Source organism: Mustela lutreola, chromosome 3, assembly GCF_030435805.1.
Source record: "Mustela lutreola isolate mMusLut2 chromosome 3, mMusLut2.pri, whole genome shotgun sequence".
NCBI classification, from domain to species: Eukaryota; Metazoa; Chordata; class Mammalia; order Carnivora; family Mustelidae; genus Mustela; species Mustela lutreola.
Genome location: NC_081292.1, coordinates 9,107,108 through 9,127,417, shown reverse-complemented (window position 1 = coordinate 9,127,417; position 20,310 = coordinate 9,107,108). Strand labels below are relative to the sequence as shown.

General features: G+C 44.1%; 1 protein-coding gene across 2 annotated transcripts in view; it reads right to left on the bottom strand.

Annotated features, from left to right (window-relative positions):
- DNAAF11 (dynein axonemal assembly factor 11) overlaps positions 1-16,063 on the bottom strand; it is a 70,685-nt gene extending 54,622 nt beyond the window's left edge. Inside the window, exons 1-3 of one of the 2 annotated variants that reach the window (XM_059165603.1) lie at positions 15,896-16,063; positions 7,110-7,277; positions 2,850-2,927 (exon numbers count right to left, since the gene is read on the bottom strand). In XM_059165603.1, coding sequence (XP_059021586.1) covers positions 2,850-2,927; positions 7,110-7,277; positions 15,896-15,905 — 256 coding nt within the window. In that variant the 5' untranslated portion in view covers positions 15,906-16,063. The remainder of the gene's footprint in view (positions 1-2,849; positions 2,928-7,109; positions 7,278-15,895) is intronic. The other variant, XM_059165602.1, reaches the window with a different exon arrangement.
- Between the last annotated feature and the right edge of the window lie 4,247 nt (positions 16,064-20,310).

The following is a 20,310-nucleotide window of genomic DNA, read 5'->3' as shown; positions in this document are numbered from 1 at the left end:
GAAAGAGTTCTAGATGATATAAGATTAAAGAGAAGTGATGGGTATGTCTATTACCTTGACTGCAGTGATGGGTTTCAAAGTGTGTCCATAATATCCAAACTCAACAAACTGTTTACATTAAATACATGCAGGTTTGGTATATCAACTATACCTCAATAAAACTATTTAAGAAAACACCACTATGCACCAAAGAACACCATCAGAATTGACAAGAAAACCCACAGAATGAGAAAATGTATCCACAAACCATATATCTGACCAGATTCTACTATCCCAAATATATAAATAGGCTTTACAACTGAACAGTAAAATGACAACCTAATTAGAAAATGGGCAAAGGTTCTGAATAAACATTTCTCCAGATAAAGTATACAGATGGCCAATAAGCACATAAAAAATGCCCACGCTCATCAGTCATTAGGTACACACAAACCAGAACCACAATGAGACACCACCTCACGCCCACCAGGATGGCACCTATAAAAACAAAGATATAAATACAAACATAAAATCACAAGTGTTGGCGAGGGTGTGGAGAAGTTGGAGCACTTGGTAGCCATTGGTGGGAATGTAAAATGGTGCTATTGCTTTGGAAAACAGTTAGGCAGTTCCTTAAAAAGTTAAACAGAGGGTTACCACGTGACCCAGCAATTCCATTTCCAGGTGTATACTGAATTAATTGAAAATACACATTTATGCAAAGATTTGTACATTAGTGTTCATGGCAACTTTATTCATAACCAAAAGTGGAAACAACCCAAATGCTCATCAACTAACAAGTGGGCAAACAAAATGCTATGCAGCCACACAATGGAATGTTACCCAGACACAAAAGGGGAGGAGGTACTGATACATGCCACAGGATAAACCCTGAGAACATCACGCTGCAGACAAAAAGGACCATATATTGTCAATTCCACTTTCATGAAATGTTCAGAATGGGAAAATCTGTGGAGACAAGGAGTGGACTGGGGCCAACACATACACATACACAGGGTGTGGTATGGAGTGATGGAATGTTCTGGAACTAGTTAGTGATGATGGGTGTACCATCTTGTGAATACACTAAAAGCCACTGACTTGTATATTTTAAGATGGTAAGTTTTATGGTATGTGAATTTTGTATCATTTACAAAATAAATCCTTCAAATATTTCAATTAAGAGACATTTTGGGGAAAAATACAATTTTCCACATTCACCTTATTTTTTATTGAGAGATAATTGACATACATCATTATATTAGTTTCAGGTATACTACATAGTGACTCAATGCTTGTGTAGTTCATGAAATGATCACCACCGGAAGTCTAGTTAATATCTGTCACCTTACTGAATTACAGAATTTTTTCCTTTATGGTAAGAACTTTAAAGATGCACTCTCTTAGCATTTTCAAATATGCAACACAGCATTACTAGTTATGGTCACCATGCAGTGCACTACAGCCTCATAACTTGATTATTTTATAGTTTTAAATTTTGTACCTTTTGACTTCCTTCATCCATTTTGCCTGAATCCCCAACCGCCACCTCTGGCAACCACCAAATCTTCTCTTCTGTGTATCTCTGAGCTTGGTGTTTTGTTTTTTAGATTTTGCATATTAGTGAGATCATATAGTATTTGTCTTTGTCTGACTTATTTCACTTAGTGTGATATCCTCAAGGTCCAACCATGTTGTTGTGAAAGGCAAGATTCCATTCTTTTTTATGGCCGAGTAATATTCCTGTGTGTGTGTGTGTGTGTGTGTGTGTGTGTGTGTGTGTATGTGTGTGTATCACATTTTCTTTATCCCAAAAATACATTGGTTCCTTCTTTTGTGTGATAAATTTGAGATGCACTAGATAAATTAAATGTAAAAAAATACAATAACTAAAACCAGAACATAGAATATTCATAAACTATAAAGAAAAAAGACTGATAAAGTTGAGTATACTAAAATGTAAGACTTCTGAACAGTATTAGCATCATAACTGGAACAAAAGAAAAGTAGTCGACGCAAGACAAAATTCTCATACATACATAAAGGATTAATATCTTGAATGTGTTAGAGCACATTTAAAAAAAAAAGATAAATCAATAGAAAAATGACCCAAAAATATGAAATACAAATACTCAATAAAAATCAGAAGGATTTGGACATTCAATAATAGTGAGATCCAAATTTTAAAATTATTTGATAACAATGTCTTCCCATTTAAAAAAAAAAAGATAGCTTATAAAAAGTATTAGTGAGCTTGAGTACAAATGTGTCACATGGACTACCAGTACAAAAGTAAATTGATACAACCTTTTCAGTGAAAAATTTGGCATTATTTTTCAAAAGGTGTATATTTAAACCCACGAATTCCATGTCTAAGTGTCTGTCCTATAAAAAAAAAAATACACATGCACACAGATTGAATTGTAAAAGAATCCTCATTGTGGACATGCTTATTATAGCAAAATGCTAGAAACCACCCAAATGTCCGTCTGCAGAAAATTTGGGAGATAAATCGGTGTACCACCATTCTGACAGAGAGCCCCCACATTTCCTGGATATCAAAGAACAAGGTAATTTCATAGACGAAATCAATTTTCAAAACAATACTCATAGTATGATCCCATCAATACAAAGCAAATGAAACAAAACTACCTTCTACCCTTGGGAAGGAAGCTGGGTTAGGAGGGGTGAAGTGGACTTCCATTTTCAAATTTATGTACTTTGTTATTGTTTGAATTTTTATCACAATAATTAATAAACAAAAGACTTAAATATTAATTTGAAAAGTGTGCCTATTAAGTGACACTGTTTAAATTTAGTTGCAAGTCTCAATTTTAATTCATAATAAAATATCAGAAGAAAATTCTTACCTTCTAAGTTTTCAATTTTTTCGATGTTGTTTAAAGCTAAATTCAAATATTCAAGTTTCTTGAGTTTGCCAACGTTTTCTGAAATATACAAAAATGTAATTAATTAACCTTCAAGATAAAAGCTATTTTTACATAATCTGCTGTGAAAATGGTATCAGGAATCTAAGCATTAGTATGGTTATGTTATCAAAACCATGTTGCTTTTCTTGTCTACACCAGGTCTTTAGACACTGTTGGTTATCAAATGCAGCATCATTTCTTCCTCCATCCTTCCTAATAGAATACACTTCTGCTTTTGTCTCTAGCCAGTTGTAACTCCGGGGAGTTTGACTTAACCAAGCTGGGCCAGTGCAATAGCAGGTCCCTTGCGAAGGCCAGCTCAGGAGTCTAGGCTTCAGCCAGCCAGCCCACAGCCATTTCCTGGCAGGTAAGTGACGGAGAAGAACACATGCACATCAATGCTCCCAGTCAAATGAGAGGCACTGATCTATTATACCCCATGCCTGGGGACTGCCTTTTCCTTTCTCCTGCTGGATGTGAAAAAGGAAGAAAGTTATATCCTGATTGCTACCAGAGTCATCCCGCAGACATGAGGAAACCGGCTGTAGGATGGAGCCCATACTGGACTGGTGGAGCAGAAAGAAAGAATCACCCAACATTTAAAAACGCTAATAATGCCATAGCTAATATTGTCGAGGGCTTACTATGTGCCATGTACTTTTCTAAGCATTTTGCATATATGACATCATTTCATCCTTATAATAACCCTAAGAGGTAAAAATTACCGTTGGCTCCCTTTTACAAATAAGAATACCAAGGTGCATGGAGGCTTAAGTGGGTAGAAGAAGAATAAATGAAACAAGATGGGATTGGGAGGGAGACAAACCATAAGTGACTCTTAATCTCACAAAACAAACTGAGGGTTGCCGGGGGGGAGGGGGTTTGGGAGAAGGGGTTGGGATTATGGACATTGGGGAGGGCATGTGATTTGGTGAGTTCTGTGAAGTATGTAAACCTGGTGATTCACAGACCTGTACCCCTGGGGATAAAAATATATGTTTATAAAAAATAAAAAAATTAAAAAAAAAAAAAAAGAATACCAAGGTGCAGAGACTTAACCCACTTGTTCAAGATTAAATGATGAAGCCAGGAAATTTGACTCCAGAGCTCGGCACTAAATCATTACACCAAACCTTAAAAGAACAGTCCTTTCTAAGAGGACACGAATGTGGGGAACCCTGCTAGGGAACGTGCGTGGAAAGGACCCCTCACTTAAATAATGCTCCTTCCGCCCATTTTTCACTGATATGAGGAAGATCAAACAGGATGGCTATGGTCATCATCACCCTTACCATTGTTACATTTCATTTAAAATTTATAAAATATCATGTATTTGTTCACATAGACCTAAGAATAACACTTCACCTCTGAGCCTCAGTTGACTCATTTTCTAAACTGAGGATTTTAGAATAAATTACTAACATCTCTCTCAGCAATTAGATGATTATAAGTAATCCTGATGTTTCTAGAAGGTTCTCCAGGCAACACCTGAGCATTCAATCGTCAACAGATATGTGGAGCTCTATGTGCCCAGGATTATGACCAACAGAGTGTGCAGTCTGTACCCCCGAACAAAAATATCTGCATTTTTATGTTATTATCGTTAAAATGGCCAGCCTACAATAAAAGACCTGTTCCTTCCCCACATTTGTTATATGTATATCCCTCTAAATGTGAAAAGAGTCTTTTGGTAGGAAAAAAAAAATTTGTTTGGGAAGGATTTCTTAAATTATCCCTCAAGAATAATGAGCCAAATTGGTCAGGGGAAAAAAAAATGGCTCTACAGATAAAAATGTACAGCGCCTGTTGGATGCAGGAAGGGAGTCTGCCAAACTATAGTTCTAGCCCAAACCACCCCGGAAGCAGTTCTCACCAATTGCTAATACCAGACCCACAGACTTGAGGTGGACCAAAGTCATCCCCCAGTGTAAGCAGCTCTTCTGTTACCTTTAGGCCTTGGGCTCCCTGGGAAGCCGTTACAAATGCAGATTTGGGGAACTGGCCCCCACAGGTTCAATCAGTGGGAATGGGAACGGGATGGAGCTGGAGCCCCACTTTAACAAGACCCCGGAAGGTCCTCAGCTCAGACTTGCTGCAACAACAGTAAGCAAGCACAGCCCCGCCTCCCACCACCACCTGCCAGCCCATCTGCATCTCCCAGCAAGAAAGAGTTTTAGAAGAGCCAACTATTCTGCAAACTTCTACCTCAATGGCACCAGAGCAAGTGTGAATCCTAGAGAAACACTTTGGCTTGCTAAATGAGCGCCTGCATGCCTATGGGTGGAGCGGCACTGAAAAATCCCATTATTAGGATTTAAAAGAGTGTTTAATTTAAGAATACTTTGGAAGCAAAAATTTAAGCTTTCTCGCAGTTCTGAAAAGGCCTGAAATACTATGCTACTAATTAGTAATTGTGATGGACCCAGCTGTGGAGATTAAAATTTCGGGAACTCTTTTAGATCTGTACAATTAGGACGGCTCGCTAATGCCCCCTTGCATAAAAGCTGGTGGTTTTCTGTAACAGCCTTTTTAATTGAACAATATGCCAGAGTTTCTAATTTCTGGTAAAGTGAAAGATGCCTAAAATAATTATCTGAAGAAATGTAAAGAATTGTAATAAATCTTCAAAAAAAAAAATAATGCAAATTCTAGGCTTTTTGCAACCCGAGGACCAATTTTCAATTATCCACCAAATCAGGGGCAACCACCTCCACAGGGTTTCTCAGCCTCAGGGATGAGATCTCAGGGGTATCCGGGATCTCCTATCGCTCAGAGTCTCTCAGGGCTACTAAGGCTGGGGGGGGGGGGCGGTTCTTTCTTGGGGGGGGGGGGCGTCCTTGTACTACAGGAGGGTTAGCAATGTCTCTGTGCAGTGTAGGTGGTCGCACACCCCTCCCCCCCAACACACCTGTCACAACCAAAACAGTCTCCAGAGGTTGTCAAGCACCCTGTTGAGAACCACTGCATATCACAAGGGCAAGTTCAGACACAACCTAAAAGCTGACCTCTGGCTCCAGTGCCTTGGCCCAGAGGGGCTGGCGTTCTTCTGCTTCCTAGACACTAAGCCCATCCCTTTCCCCCAGCTCCCAGCTACCTCCATGTGTCTAGCCTGGGTAAATGACAGATTTAACAGCGATGGTAGCAGCTATCATCTGAGGGATGGTTTCTCGTATGCACCGCAAGGCTAAGTGACCTCAACTAATTTCACACAATCTTCAGAGGCTGAGGGAGGGATCAGGCCCATCAAGACCTGTGCCTCCTCTTGCCACTAAACTACAGGTTGCTCTATTGGGTGTGGGAAATGCTCCTGTATCTGGTGGCAGGACACCCTCAGAGTGACTCCATAGGCCTCCCTTCTCTCCACCACTTAACTCTTTGTTCCCCATGGAATTGTGGGGCGGCCCCACCTGGCTGATGGATGAGCTGGGAGAAGGAACTAGGCCTGGCCAGCCACACCCCTACACTCTCTCTGGCTCCTGGGGTCTCCCTGCCTGCAGAGAGTACACACTCTCGTCCCCTATGACCATACTGCCCTACGCAGGGCCCACATACTGCCCAACCTGCATGCGACCAGGTGGACAGATGAAACTTGAGGGCAGTTTTAGGAAGCCCTTTTGGCTGAAGGCTAAGCCACTTTCTCCAAAAGGTTTTGTGAGTTTAATGCTGATGTTTTGATCTGTCTACTTGTCATTTCATTCAAACTGGAGCAGTGAGCAGGGGTGTAGGTGCGCATCCCTTTGATAACTCATACACAGCACAAAGCCTTGCACATCCATGTTCACCGTAACCACGGCAGAACCAGCCACCCCAGGGAACCTCTAAATGTGGTCTAACTTGTACACAACGCTTCGGTTCCATGGACCAATACAAAACTATGATGAATGCTTGGCCTCTATTCCACTTTCAAACTTTGACAAAACCAGGCTATAAATGAGCAGGTCAACAATCGTGCTCCCACCCTTAAGGGCCCCTTGGCATCTCCTTAATGGCATCCCTAGCGACCCTTGGGCAAGGGGACTGAGCAGCGTGGGAGCCCCAGGAGAGGGTCCACGCACAGCTTCCGGGAGCCGCCGCGTCTATTTCCCCTGTATGGCTCCTTTTCACCCAGGTTGTCTTCTTCTAAGAATCATACTGCCCTCCCCAAAGTTCTCCCATTCAAAATGTCAAAGAAACTGTGAGCACAAAATCCTGAAGACTTACCAATTTTTCCAATGAGGTTATTTTGAAGATAGAGGATTTTTAAATCCCGGCACCATTTGTCAATGTGTTCTAGCTTTTCTAGCTCTTGCTGATGCAAGGAGAGTTCCTCCAGGGAAAAAATCACACAGTCATTGTGCGCGGCATTCCGTCTAATAAGATCTTCTGTGACTGAAAGAAAATTTGGTACGGATTACATCTCCGTCCCTGTGCACGTGAGGTTATTACATTACCAGTTAGATGTTGGTCCTCCAGGCCCCAGGGGTTTTCAAAGGGGAGGAGAACAAAGAGGAGCTGCCTCCTGCTGGGGACACCATGGTGAGTCAGAGAGCTTTTGTTTTATTTGTTTTCTGGTTTTTGTTTTCTGTTTTTTGTTTTGTTTTGTTTTTTTGCACAGGGTCTACCTACATTTAGCTGTCTGGACCAGGACAGAGTGGGAGGGTAATGACCTTGAGAATGTTGATATGGAATCCCACGGTGGTATCACATTGAACTGGATGAGACCCACTAAGGAGACCAAGACAGGACCACTTGGACAGAGTGGCAGGGTCTGGCTGCCAGAGGGCAAGACTAGGACGGCATTGCCCACCATTCAGTAAGGAAAGGTCCATTCATTCAATTGACATTTATTAATCTCACTAAAAGTGAAAAGACAGAAGCACCCTAGATATTGCACTGTGATCTTATACAGCATCTACCCTGCGGTCTGTCTCCGGGAGGAAGAAAAGGAGTCATTCTCAGGAGGAGGGTGAGGAGAGTCTCTGGCCCTCTGGCTGGAGTGCCCTGCAGCACAGGGGCTGTCCTGTTAGGGGGGCACCAAGGGGCTGAAGACAATGCCCTGGTCCAAGGTTGGAGCCAAGAGCAAGACAGGAATCCCCTTCCCAGGGCACGCTCAAGTTAAAGACGTGATTCCAGTGGACAAATCCTGTGTTTTCTGGTGCTACTAAAACCATAATTAATGCATTGTAATATCCACATGTTAGGTGGACAGTGGAACATTGCATGTCCAGCCAGAGAAACAATAAAGATTCATTTATTGCCGCTTATGAGGTGCCAGGCACTGTCCAAAATGCTTTGTGTGTGTTCATATATGAGTATTTACACTCAGCAGATGAGTTAAATAACTTGCCCAAGGTCTTGATGGGAAGTGCCAGAGCCGAGTTGTGAGCACAGGAGTCTGGTGTCGACCACCAGCTGTCAGCCACTATGCTACACCGCCCCAAACAGGAGCAAGGAAGAATGTCTCAGGACGTCCCAGGCTTCCTCAATGGTACAGGTTCCTCTAGCTAAGACCGAGTTCTTTACAGCCGCTCACCTGCCCCACTTCCATGCCCCATCCTGAAAGGGGGAGTTTGCCTTTAAAAAAAAAAAAAAAAAAGTGAAAACAGGTCCGAACTCGATCATTTGTGTGCAGCTAGCTGAACCCCTGCTATTTCTGGTGGTAGGAGACAGGGTTGCATGACAGCTCTTTGGAAGAAAGACAGGGGAAGTGTAATGGTCCAGAGATTCAAATACAGTACACAGGGAATGTCCCTGCTGTTCCAAGCCTTGGCTCAACTAGCTGGCAGAGCTGGCTGCATGCCAGGTCCTGGGGAGGGGCAGGCCAAAGAGGCAGGGGGGGAGGCTAATAGGGCAACCCTGCCAGCCGCAGCTCTCTGGAGGCCCTACTGCCTACTGTTCTCTGCTGCCTCTGGAGGCCATGGCTAGCAGGCAAGCCAGCTTCAGCAGAAAACAACTTTCCGGAAACCAAACCTGTAAGAGAAGGGCATTCAAACTACTCTCCACACATCTCACTACCAAAGTTGGTTCTAACAGCTTAAATCAATTGATCATGAATCTGTGGGTACAGCCAAGTTGAAGGCACTGTGAAGCTGCTGTGTAAAGTCACATATATTAGTTGTCTCTGTAATCATCTCCAAGAATTCTCTTAGTAAGGATGCGGCAGGGAATGGGGGGTTGGGATGGCACAATCGGTGTTATTTAAGCTACCCTAAGGAAATGCAGGAATTATTCACTACTACAAATAAGACTCTCAGTGACCAGTGGGGTATATGTAACATGAACTATACTAATCCATGGAGTAGAGGGTTGGGTTTTGGGGGGCCTTGATGTCATCAGACCTGGAGTCAAAGGGACCAGAAGGATGTGTCTGTCCAGAGTCCAGGCCTTTCCTTCTAGAACATGTCCCAGGTAGAAGAACAAGAGAATTCTCTCCCCAACGGGCCCCAAGCCTACCTCCACGCCCAACACTGGCTGTTTCTCCCGGTTCATTCCTGAAGATATCCCTACACCCTGGAACGTCCAAGGAGTAGCTCTTTTCTGGAAATGTGGATGGGGATGTAGGCAGGAATATCCACCTTCACACAGGGGCTTGAGGGACAGGACAGAGCCAGGAATGGGAAGAGAAGGGAGGGGTGGGCCAGGAGTCCGCTCTCCCCAGATGCCCTGCCTACCCGCCCCCAGCTCTGGCATGGAACCCAAGGAGTAAACGTAGCCTTTTGAGCTGTTATAAAGATACTCTTGTCAAGGGAGGAAAATGCATTTTATCTGGCTGTTTGATTATAACTTGACACATAAACATCCATTTTATTCTTTCCCTGGGTCACCAGTTGCCCTGGAAGGCCTAGAGGAACATTCATATTGCAGATATAAACCCAAGTTGAATCCCACAGCAGCCGTCATCTGTAAGTATGGTTCAGTCCGATGTGTTCAGGGGAATTCTGAAAGCATCTTTTTAAAGCATCATAGTGTCCAGCCTGGGACAGCTACGTCAGCATCTGTGCAACCCACTGGGAGCGGCTGGGTCTCAGAAACACTAAAGGGATCATGGGCCACTCCAGCTCTACATTCTTAGAGGCTTTTCCAATTTGTCCAACCGTAAATACCAGCATGTTCCTCTACAGACACCAAATAGCCTTCCTATGTTCTCTTGCTACACCTTTCTTAAAATTAAGAAACCTTTCCCATTATGCTACTTTCTGTGTAATTTGATCACTTTCATGCAATTGTCAACTCCTCCCTTTCAGGGGCATGTAGATATTAGGAAGGAATTACATTGATCTGTATCTCCTAACCACCAGAATTAAGATGATAAAAATCACTATCAGTTAAAAGGGATGGGAGTAGAGGAACCTTTGCATGAATAACTAATTTGCAAACACACACAGGAGAGGAGGGTCAACAGGTGATTCGGTACCAAAGGGAAGCTTGTCCAACAGCAACGTTCTATGCAATTAGGACAGATGACAAAATGGAGAATCACAGTGGAAGGCAGTACTGCTAAAGTCTGGAGCTCCCTTTCCTCAGCTCTTCAATAAAAGCCACTTTCCTGAGCTCTTCTACAGAAACCACTGTGTGGCCCCCCCATTTATAGCACTCGGGAAACTGCTGTTCTACAACGCTGTCCCCACCTGCAATGACAAATATCAGCGAAGAAATGAGTCCTGAGAAAGAAACGTGGAAGATGATGTACGTGGTCGGTGGGAATAAGAGCGTTCCAATGCTTGTCAACAGGAAAGCATTTTACAGTTGCACACACCACATCATCTAGACCAAACTCACCTTTACTCCCAGGAGCACTGCTCACCTTTAGAAAGTCCTACTCCACATAATACATCACTGCATTGATAAGAAATCATCCCAGGGATTTAAAGATGCTTTGGAAGCATTAGGATGTCACCCTAAACTCGTTTCAAGAGAGACGGTATTGCCACGCCTACCCCAGTGGTAGAAAAACATGCCCAAGTACTCTATGAAACACAGTGCTTTCATTGGAAAAATTCCAATAGCAAAATCCTGACCCGATCTGGCTCTGAGAAGCGTCTCATCCACAGAGGGTGCTAGCCGAGACCTGTAGGGTGCACAGAGGCTGAGAAGAACACGGACACTTTAAACACAGATTCATGTTTATCTCACTAATTGGAATGGTACCAAGGAATCCAACCAAAGTTTTAATCAAAACTCATAAGCCAGCCTACGCTTCTTTTCAATGCCATGGGATGACTGGGTTTTCAACAACTTAAGGTAATGGCAATAAAATGACTCTTTGGGGTGGGGTGAGGAGAACAGAAGGAGAAGGTTTCTGGCGTACTGGCGGTTGTCAGGCCACGTTGTTTCTACGGAGCTTTTCAGTGTATTGAGCAAAGTTCTCAATAATGAAGTATTGTCAGAGCCAATCATGAAGTATTCATTCATTCCCAAGCTTTATACTACTATGCTTTTTAAATAGCCCTCTATTTCTCACTGGGTTTGAATAAAATAGGTAGTGTATATTTAGGGCAGATTTCACAGAATTTGTAAACACCCTGAAATATATCTGTGAAACAGAAATGTAACAGAGATAAAGGGGTGACAAATAGGAGAAGGTCACCTCTTGCAGCATTTACTTTTTCTTTTTTTTTAATGTTTTCAATGGCCACTTTTAAAAATAGAATTACTCATTCGCCCTGCCTTTCATGACGGACTCAGGTCATCATAACAAAACACCGCTAGTCATACTAGACCCAACCCAGTGATTCATGTAGAGTGCCATGAAAGAACATGCGTGCAGGGCTATGGGGCCGTGACAGAAGAACACAGAGAGAACAAGGAGTATAAAGTATAAAGGGGGGAGTGATCAGTGTTACTGAGTGGCAGGAGGAAGATCACAAGAGGCACCGTGGAGAAGAAGCCTGAGCTGAGTTTTGAAAGGTGAGTAGGTATTTGTCAGATAAATGGATGAGGAAGGGGTGCTCCAGGCTATGGTGGATGCTATGTTGCCCAGTTCCCTCCTTTAAAACTGAAGGACTAGTTCTTCTCACTGCTAGGAGTTGTGCCAGCAGTCTACCCTCAGCTGCCCACTGTCTTTGCAAGTCCCTCGGCTGAAAAGACACCTCAATCAACGTCGTGGTCCCTCCCAGGAAAGCCTGTATCCAATGACAGTTGATGTGGGCTCTAAGAGCCCAGCCCTCTCACCCTACCTTGGGAAAATCGAAAGGTCCATTCCCAGTTTAGAGGTCCTTCAGTTTCCAGGTTGGTGAGCGATGGCCTTTGTTTAAATGCACCACAGCCCAGCATCCTTCCCTAGCCAGTCTTGCTGCTGCCTTCCCTATCCACTCCACTAACACTCCTAGTGAACCTCCTGCACACTAATCTCCATCGACAGGTCTGCTCCCTGGGGAACCCAACCTGGAAGGGTGGACACTGAAAGTGGAATGCGAATGCAGATACTAACCAAGACGGGCTTCTGCAGTCAGAGTCTGCCGCCTGAGGGGCGATGGGGACAGCACTACCGGTGGGAGGGGGAGCACAGATAGTGTCTGCCACCAGGGAGCTGCGGGACGTTTAACACTTGCACAGTGAACTGTGTCAATCCATCTGGAATACCATAACACAAATACCATCAATTAGGTGGGTTACAAATAAGAAATATTTATTTCTCACAGTTCTGGAGGCTAGAAGTCTAAGATCATGGCACGGGCAGATTTGGTGTCTGGGGTGCCCGGGGTGCCCGCTTCCCCACCGATGGGAAGCTCTCATGGTGGAAGGAGGAAGCTAGGCCTCCGGGGCCTCTTTCAGAAGGGCAATAATCCCAAACATGAGGGTTACCCCTCATGACCTAATCACCTCCCACGGGCCCACCTCCTAATACCATCACTTTGAGGGTTAAGATCTCAACATATGAGGGGTGCCTGGGTGGCCCAGTCGGTTAAGCATCTGACTCTTGGTTTCAGCTCAGGTCATGATCTCAGGGTTGTGAGATGGAGCCCCATGTTGGGTGTGGTGCCTGCTTAAGATTTTCTCCCCCCCCCCCCCCGCCCCAGGAAACAAACAAACAAACACATAAACAGAGGGAGGGAGGGAGGAAGACAGTGGGAAGGAGAGAAAGAGAAGGGAAGGAAGGGAAGAGAAGAGAAGAAAAAAAGGAGAGATTTTGGCATATGAATATGGGGGAACACAAACATTCAACTTCTAGCAAATAGGATACTAATGAAAGAGAACCCCCTGCATGGTGTGACACATCAGGCAGTAGAGAACTATGGGGATAATCATAACTTAAAAACTTCAAAGGACAGGGTGCCTGGGTGGCTCGGTTATTAGGCATCTGTCTTCTGCTCAGGTCAGGATCCTGGGGTCCTGGGATCGAGTCCCACATTGGGCTGTCTGCTCTGTGGGGAGTCTGCTTCTCCCTTCATATAAAGAAGTTTGCTTCCTGAAACCAAAGAGTAGATAGGGCAGAGAACAAGGACCAGGACTTAATCATAAGAAGAACATGGACTTCAGGTTCCAGACATGTTGGAGTCACAGGGACAAGACTGAACTCCAGCCTAAAATGACTAAAATCCAGAAAAAAAATATGGAAAAAAAAACTGGACATCAGGAAATCCACAGGGAAATAAGAAAGTATTTTGAACAGAACAAAAAATGAAAAGCCATATCAAAATGTGTGGGATATGGCTAAAACATAAGTTGGAGGAAAATTTATAGCACTAAATGCTTAAAGAAAAGAAAACAGTCTCAAACATTAGCTTCTTCCTTAAGAAACTAAAAATGAACAAATTAAACCCAAAGTAAGCAGAACATAAATAACAAAGATTATATCAAAACTAAATGAAATGGAAACAGAAACAATTGCAAAAAGTCAATAAAAATACTTTAAAAAATAAAATCCGTAAACTTCTAGCCAGACTGAATCAGTGAAAAAAGAAAAGATGTAGACTGCCACGATTAGGAATGAAAACATGTCATATAGATTATATAGTATTAAAGGCTAGTAAGAGAGTAATATAAATAAATTTATGCTAATAAATTCAGGAACTTACATTAAATGGGAAAATTCCTTAAAAGTCACACACTACCAGAGCTCACATGGGAAGGAAGACACAGATAAACCAAACAGCCCTGTATCTACTACAGTAACTGAATATGTAGCTCAAACCCTCCCACAAAGAAATCCATGGCACAGATGTCTTCACTGATAAATTCTACCAAGCACTTAAGGAAAAATAATATCCAGTATGCCCAAACGCTTCTATAAAACTTAAGACAATTTAAAAAAATTAAGAATACTTCCTGAGATAATTCTACGAGGCCAGCATCACCCTGAGCTCTAAACTAGACAAATACAAGGCCAAGGCTGACCATGGGAGATGCTGTTCTAGACCTGGGCTAACTGATAGAAACTGGGATGTCAGACAACTTTTGAAACAAGGAAGGCAAGGTAGCATTTAACTTTAGAAGTTAGGTGGACAGATGTTTTGATGAGACAAAGCTGGAGTTGTGGCTGGTGGTCCACATCCATGGAGGGCTTTGGAGATGGAGAACAGAACACGACATTCCTGAGGACAATCCAGATGGGCGGCCAACAAGGGCACTATGCAATCTGTACAAGGACTGATGCCTGGAAGGCTAAAGACAATTGCCTCAATAAAAATTTACAATTTCTTGCCTAATTTCCAGACCTCCGTTTTTGGACCTGAAACTAGGATTGCCAGATTTAGCAAATAAAATACTGGATGTCCTGTATTTTTATCTGATAACCCACCAACCAAAAGAGAGGCTGGGTCCCCAAGAGTACAGGGCAATGATTCACCGAGTCCTTTCCAAAAGGACTGCTGGCCCTTTCCTTGAGTAACAGTGCACTGTGGAAGGGGGAATACCAGATCACGTTGACACCGGCTGGTCACAGGGTCTGAGTTGTTATTAATATCTGGAAACACAAAGCATTGCCAAGTATTCTTATCAGAGTGAGAACACGTTAGGGCCGGGGAATAAACGGAATCACGCCGATGTCCAGCTCACAATTCGTTAATCCATTAACAAATGTTGACGAGTATGTGGATTGTTTCCATTTCTTAGCTACTGTGAAAGCAGGTGCTCTAAATGTTCATACACAACGTCTATGTGGACAAAGGTTTTCATTTTTCCTTCGTAATGTCTAAGGATTACATGGGTGGGAAACAAAGATTTCCTTTAATTTTTACTGCTGTTGGCCCAATTTTTTTTGTCTCTTGCTTTAGAGAAGAGGGAATACTGGTTAAGCATACCCACTTGGGAATGGGGCTTTTACTATGTACAAATCATCTGCCCCTTCACCAGACTGTCCCCTCTTCCAGGGCAGAAACCCCATCATCCAGGACAGTCTCTCGATTTAAAAATGTTAATTATGACACTTTTACAGTAAGTGGGCAATTAGGCGGAACAGTACAAGATTGCCAGAGATGAGAGGAAGATCGGAAACGGTCTGGCGGGCAAACAGTTCAAGCCAACGTAAGTGACCGTTAATCCCATCACCCTGCACAGTGATGGTGTGTTTGTAAGCATGTTTAGGACACGTAACCAGGTCAGCGAAACAAGCCTGTTATTGCTTCGGTTGTGGAGATGAGGTTTAGGCCCAAAAGGATGAAGAAGGCTCTAAGTCTCCAGGCCAGTGGGTTGCGGGCTCCCTCCAACCCCGCTCGGACCGCCTTCCGCAGCCCGGGGAGACGGGGACCCGCCGGGGGCCGCACGGGGAGCGGCGAGACGCGCGGGCCCGCTCCCGGCCCCGGCGACGCCAAACCCTGCACCTTCCACCACCCCGTCGCAGGAAGCCCCGTGCCTTTGTCGCCCGCCCCATTTTATAGCTGAGGAACCCGCGTTTCGCAGAAGCTGAGCCGCCCGGCCGGTTGGTGGGCGGAGAGGCAGAGGGTCCCGGGGGGGACCCGGGTGCGCGGGCCGGGAAGGGGCGGCGGGGCCGCGTGTGTCCCCCGGGCCCCGGGACGACGCCGGGAAAAGGGGACAATCGAGGGCGGCTCGTGGGAAGGGACGCTTACTCCGGCCCATGGCACCTCTTCGGGTCGCGGGCCCGGGAAGCTAGATCCGGACCCCGAGGGCTTCGTCGCACTCTCAGTCACGCCTCTGCGCGTCCGCCCCGAACCTTGGCCGCCATGGCAACGGGCGCTCTACGGCGGCCGCGCGGGGCCAGGCTCGGCCGCGTTTCCCGCGCCTCGCGGGAGCCGGAGAGAGAGCCTCGGGGAGAGAGGGCTCGTCGCGTAGACGCAGGCTGTCCGCGGACGCCTCGTTCTCTTCCCCGTCCCCCCTCCCCCCTCCACAGACTGCTTCCCTTTCCGCCAAGTCAACATCACGGGCTCGCTGTCTTCCTAGTGGATCTGCCTCCCCGGGGGGCCTCTCCGCCTTCTCGGGTCTGCGGGGTTACCGCCCTCCGGAGCCGGGGGTCCGCGAGTGACCCCCCACTCGCCCCGCGAGCCGCGGGCGGGCTGGCCTTGAGCTTCCTTAGCCAGTTTCCCCATCTGCAAGACGAATGATAATGACTTCTAAGGATCTTTGTGAAGATTTTCAAAGAGATGATGTGCGTGAACGAAAGACACTTTTTGAAAAAAACAGCCTCCATACACGGGGTGGTTACGTTGTTGGATTTCATGCCCTTGAGGTCACAGCCCAACAAGGATTTCCTGCTAACAAGTGTTCCAGAAACGCGACCCTCCATCCGCTTTCCCTACCCACCACTTTCTTAGCTGTAAAGAGTAGAAAGTGCATCTGCAGTAATAACCACGACTCCTCCCTCATTTCCCCAGACCCCTCCCCAAAAATGCCTAATAGGCTTTCACTGATTCTGGACTGGGAAGAACATCACTAATGCATCCTCATTCATCCTCGTATGGGAGGGCTTTAGTGGATGACACCTCCCAAAAGTTGTTTTGTTTGTGTGTTTATAGCCACCTTCACTGATTTTTTTTTTTTTTAAGATTTTATTTATTTGGCAGAGACAGAGATCACAAGTAGGCAGAGAGGCAGGCAGAGAGGAGGGGGGGAAAACAGGCTCCCTGCCGAGCAGAGAGCGGATGCGGGGCTCCATCCCAGGATCCTGGGATCATGACCTGAGCTGAAGGCAGAGGCTTTAACCCACTAAGCCACCCAGGCGCCCCATCCTTCATCAATTTTGCCCACACTCACTTACTTCTGGCAACCAAAATTAATTTTAATTTGTTCTCTGTATCTACAAGTTCCTCTCCTTGTTTTCGTTTTTATTTTTTGTTTTATTTTAGATTCTGCCTATAAGTGACATCCTTCAGTATTTGTCTTTCTCTGCCTGACTTACTTCACTTACTATAAGACCCTCAAGGTCCATACACATTGTAACAAACGGCAAGATTTCGTCTTTTTTTATGACCGAATAGTATTTCAGTATATATATTTATAAAACGTTTCAAATGACTGAATAGTATTTCATTACATATATGTATGATCACATTTTCTTTATCCTTTCTTTTTTTTTTTTTTTTTCTTTTTTGGTGGACACTTAGGTTGCTTCCATATCTTGTGTGTTGTGAATAATGCTGCAAGCACAAGGCAGTAGAGATATTTTTTTGCATTAGTTTTCATTTTCTTCAGGTAAGTACCCAGGAATGGAATTGCTGGATCATATAAATGCTATTTTTTAAGTTTTTGAGGATCTCCATACTGTTTTTCACAGTGGCTGCACCAATTAACTTTCCCACCAACAGCCAAGAGAGTTCCTTTTCTCCACATCCTCACCAATCATTGTTATTTCTTGTCTTTTTAAGGATAACCATTATAACAGGTATGAAGTAACATCTCTTTGGGGTTTTGATTTGCATCTTCCTGATGATTAGTTACATTGAGCATCTTTTCATATATCTGTTGGCCATCTACATGCCTTCTTTGGAAAAATATCTATGCGGATTTTCTTTCCATTTTTAAATCACAAAATATTTGTATTAAGTTACATGAATTCTTTATGTATTTTGCAAATTAACCTTTTAGCAGATATGTAATTTGCAAATATTTTCTCCCATTCTGTATGTTTCCCTTTCATTTTGTTTGGTGTTTATTTTTCCTTTATTTGCTTTTGTTTTTTGTGTCAAACTCTCCCACCCCACCGACAAAGGTCATTACCAACACCAGTGTCAAGGCACTCACTCCTGATATTTTCTTCTAGGTGTTTCATGGTTTTGTTTTTAATGTGTTATTATTACAAAAGTAATTATCGGCCTCTATCCATTTGCAAAAGAGAGAGAGAGAGAGGGAGTGCTATGTGTAAAATATTTTTTTAAAAAACTTCTCCCATCCCAATCATAGTAAATAATACAAAGTCCATGTTCTTATCTTGATATGTGTGTTATGTTTACATTATAAAAGAGGATTCAGAGGGGGCCTGGCTGGCTCCCTTGGCTAAGTACCTGACTCTTGGTTTTGGCTCAGGTCATGATCTCCGAGTCATGAGATCTAGCCTGCTTCCAGCTCCGCTCAGCATGGAGTCTGCTTCCCCTCTCCCTCTACCCCTCCTCCTGCTTGTGCACTCTTTCACTCTCTGTAAAATAAATAAATAAAACTTTACAAAATAAAAGAAGATTCATAGCGTACTGTTGAGTGTAAAGAAATGTAGTTTTTCAGCAGACATCTGTTAAGCCTTTACCATTGCTGGTTATTAGTGTTTGTCAGGTGGATACCAGGGCATGAACTGTAGCCGAGAGGGAGAAAAGCTGAACCGGGTGGCGTGAAGGAGGGGCTGGGAAGCCAGTCAGCCTGGTAAGGGAAACAACGCGTGGATATGCTTAGATCAGGGATAATGGAGACCGTAAATGTCAGGGCAAAGAAACGGAACTAGAAAGGTGGGGTTTCAGGCTCCATATCCGCACCTGGAGAGAAATAGTTGGAGTTCCAAGGAGACTCCCAACAGCACTCAAACCCTAAGTTTAGGTGACATCCTCTGCTCCTGCCCCAAACGCTTGTTCTCATCATTTCACTATTTTTTTGGAAGCCACACAATGTGGGGTGAAGAAAGTGAACTCTGGCACTGGAGACCTGGTTAAAATCCACAGACATGTTACTATGTGGCATCAGACAGATGACGCCACCTTCCAGAGCTAAGACTTCCCCATTTCCACATGGAACCGACAGTGCAGGCAATCTATGGCTATGCCACGGAGAATCTGTGGCTAATGTCTGATTGCTCACGTAGGAGATGACGTGCCCTCAGCAACAAGTCAGTTTACCAAATATGCCTATACTTGAACTTGCACATTTGACAGTGAGAGGTTCATCAAGACTAAAAAAGACCTATTTCTGACAGGAAGCTGGTACTGGGGGATAATCCACATAGAAGGGTAGTTTCTGAGCTAACAGACATGAAGTCAGGACCAGTAGAAAGGACCTTGGGATCTGGGTCAGAGAAGAAAAAAGGGAGATAGTCTGGAACTCTAGAAATTTCTCTCAAGATCAATTGTAACCCAGGTATCCGGTATGTTGGCTCTAAACTTTTATCCTTACCTTCAGAAAGATTCACTCTTAAACTCTCGACCTCACTGTTAAGCTGTCTAGGGATCTTAAGGGCCTTGAATTTTTCCTATGAAACTTAATATCTGTTTCCCATGAAATTTAATATCTGTGGACCTAGGGTATTCTATCCATTTATACACAAGTGAACAAACAATGCTGTCATTCTACTGCATAAAAGTCTCTGGGATATTTTTAAGCACCATGTACTCAATATGGCCCAGTGCTTTGTCTAACCTAATTAGTCTAACCTAATTCTCACATTAACTCTTGGAGATAGACAATGTTATCATCTGCATATTGTCAATAAGGAAACTGGCATCCGGTGAGATTGACGTCCGGTAAGATTATATTACCAGAATTTTATGCCTCAAACTGCCCCCCATACTGCATCACTTTTTTTTAATTAACATATAATGTATTATTCGCTCCAGGGGTACAGGTCTGTGAATCACCAGGTTTACACACTTCATAGCACTTACCATAGCACATACCCTCCCCAGTGTCCATAACCCCACCACGCTCTTCCTACCCCCCAGCAACCCTCAGTTTGTTTCGAGACAGAGCTACCTGAAGGCAGGAAGGGGGTTTATTTTTCATCTCTGAATCCTACCTATGAGCACAATTCCTAGTTGCTTAATAAATATTTGTTGAGTGATTGAATAAGTCAGTGAGTCAATCTCTCCAAGAGCTTGACATCCCGGATGGATACATCTCACGACTTAAGTAGGATCACCATGGACGTGTCCATGCTTTAAGGGGACCTATCAGGCTACTCAGGAAGAATGTCCCATCCTTTTGGTCATTGGACATTTCTTTGTCTTAGGACCTTTCACCAAAATCTAGGATAAGAGCTCCTTTGGGAAACAAGGTCTTGATCAATTTACCACTCTGGTGTAAGAGAGAAGAGCCTCAGATGATAAAACAGAGA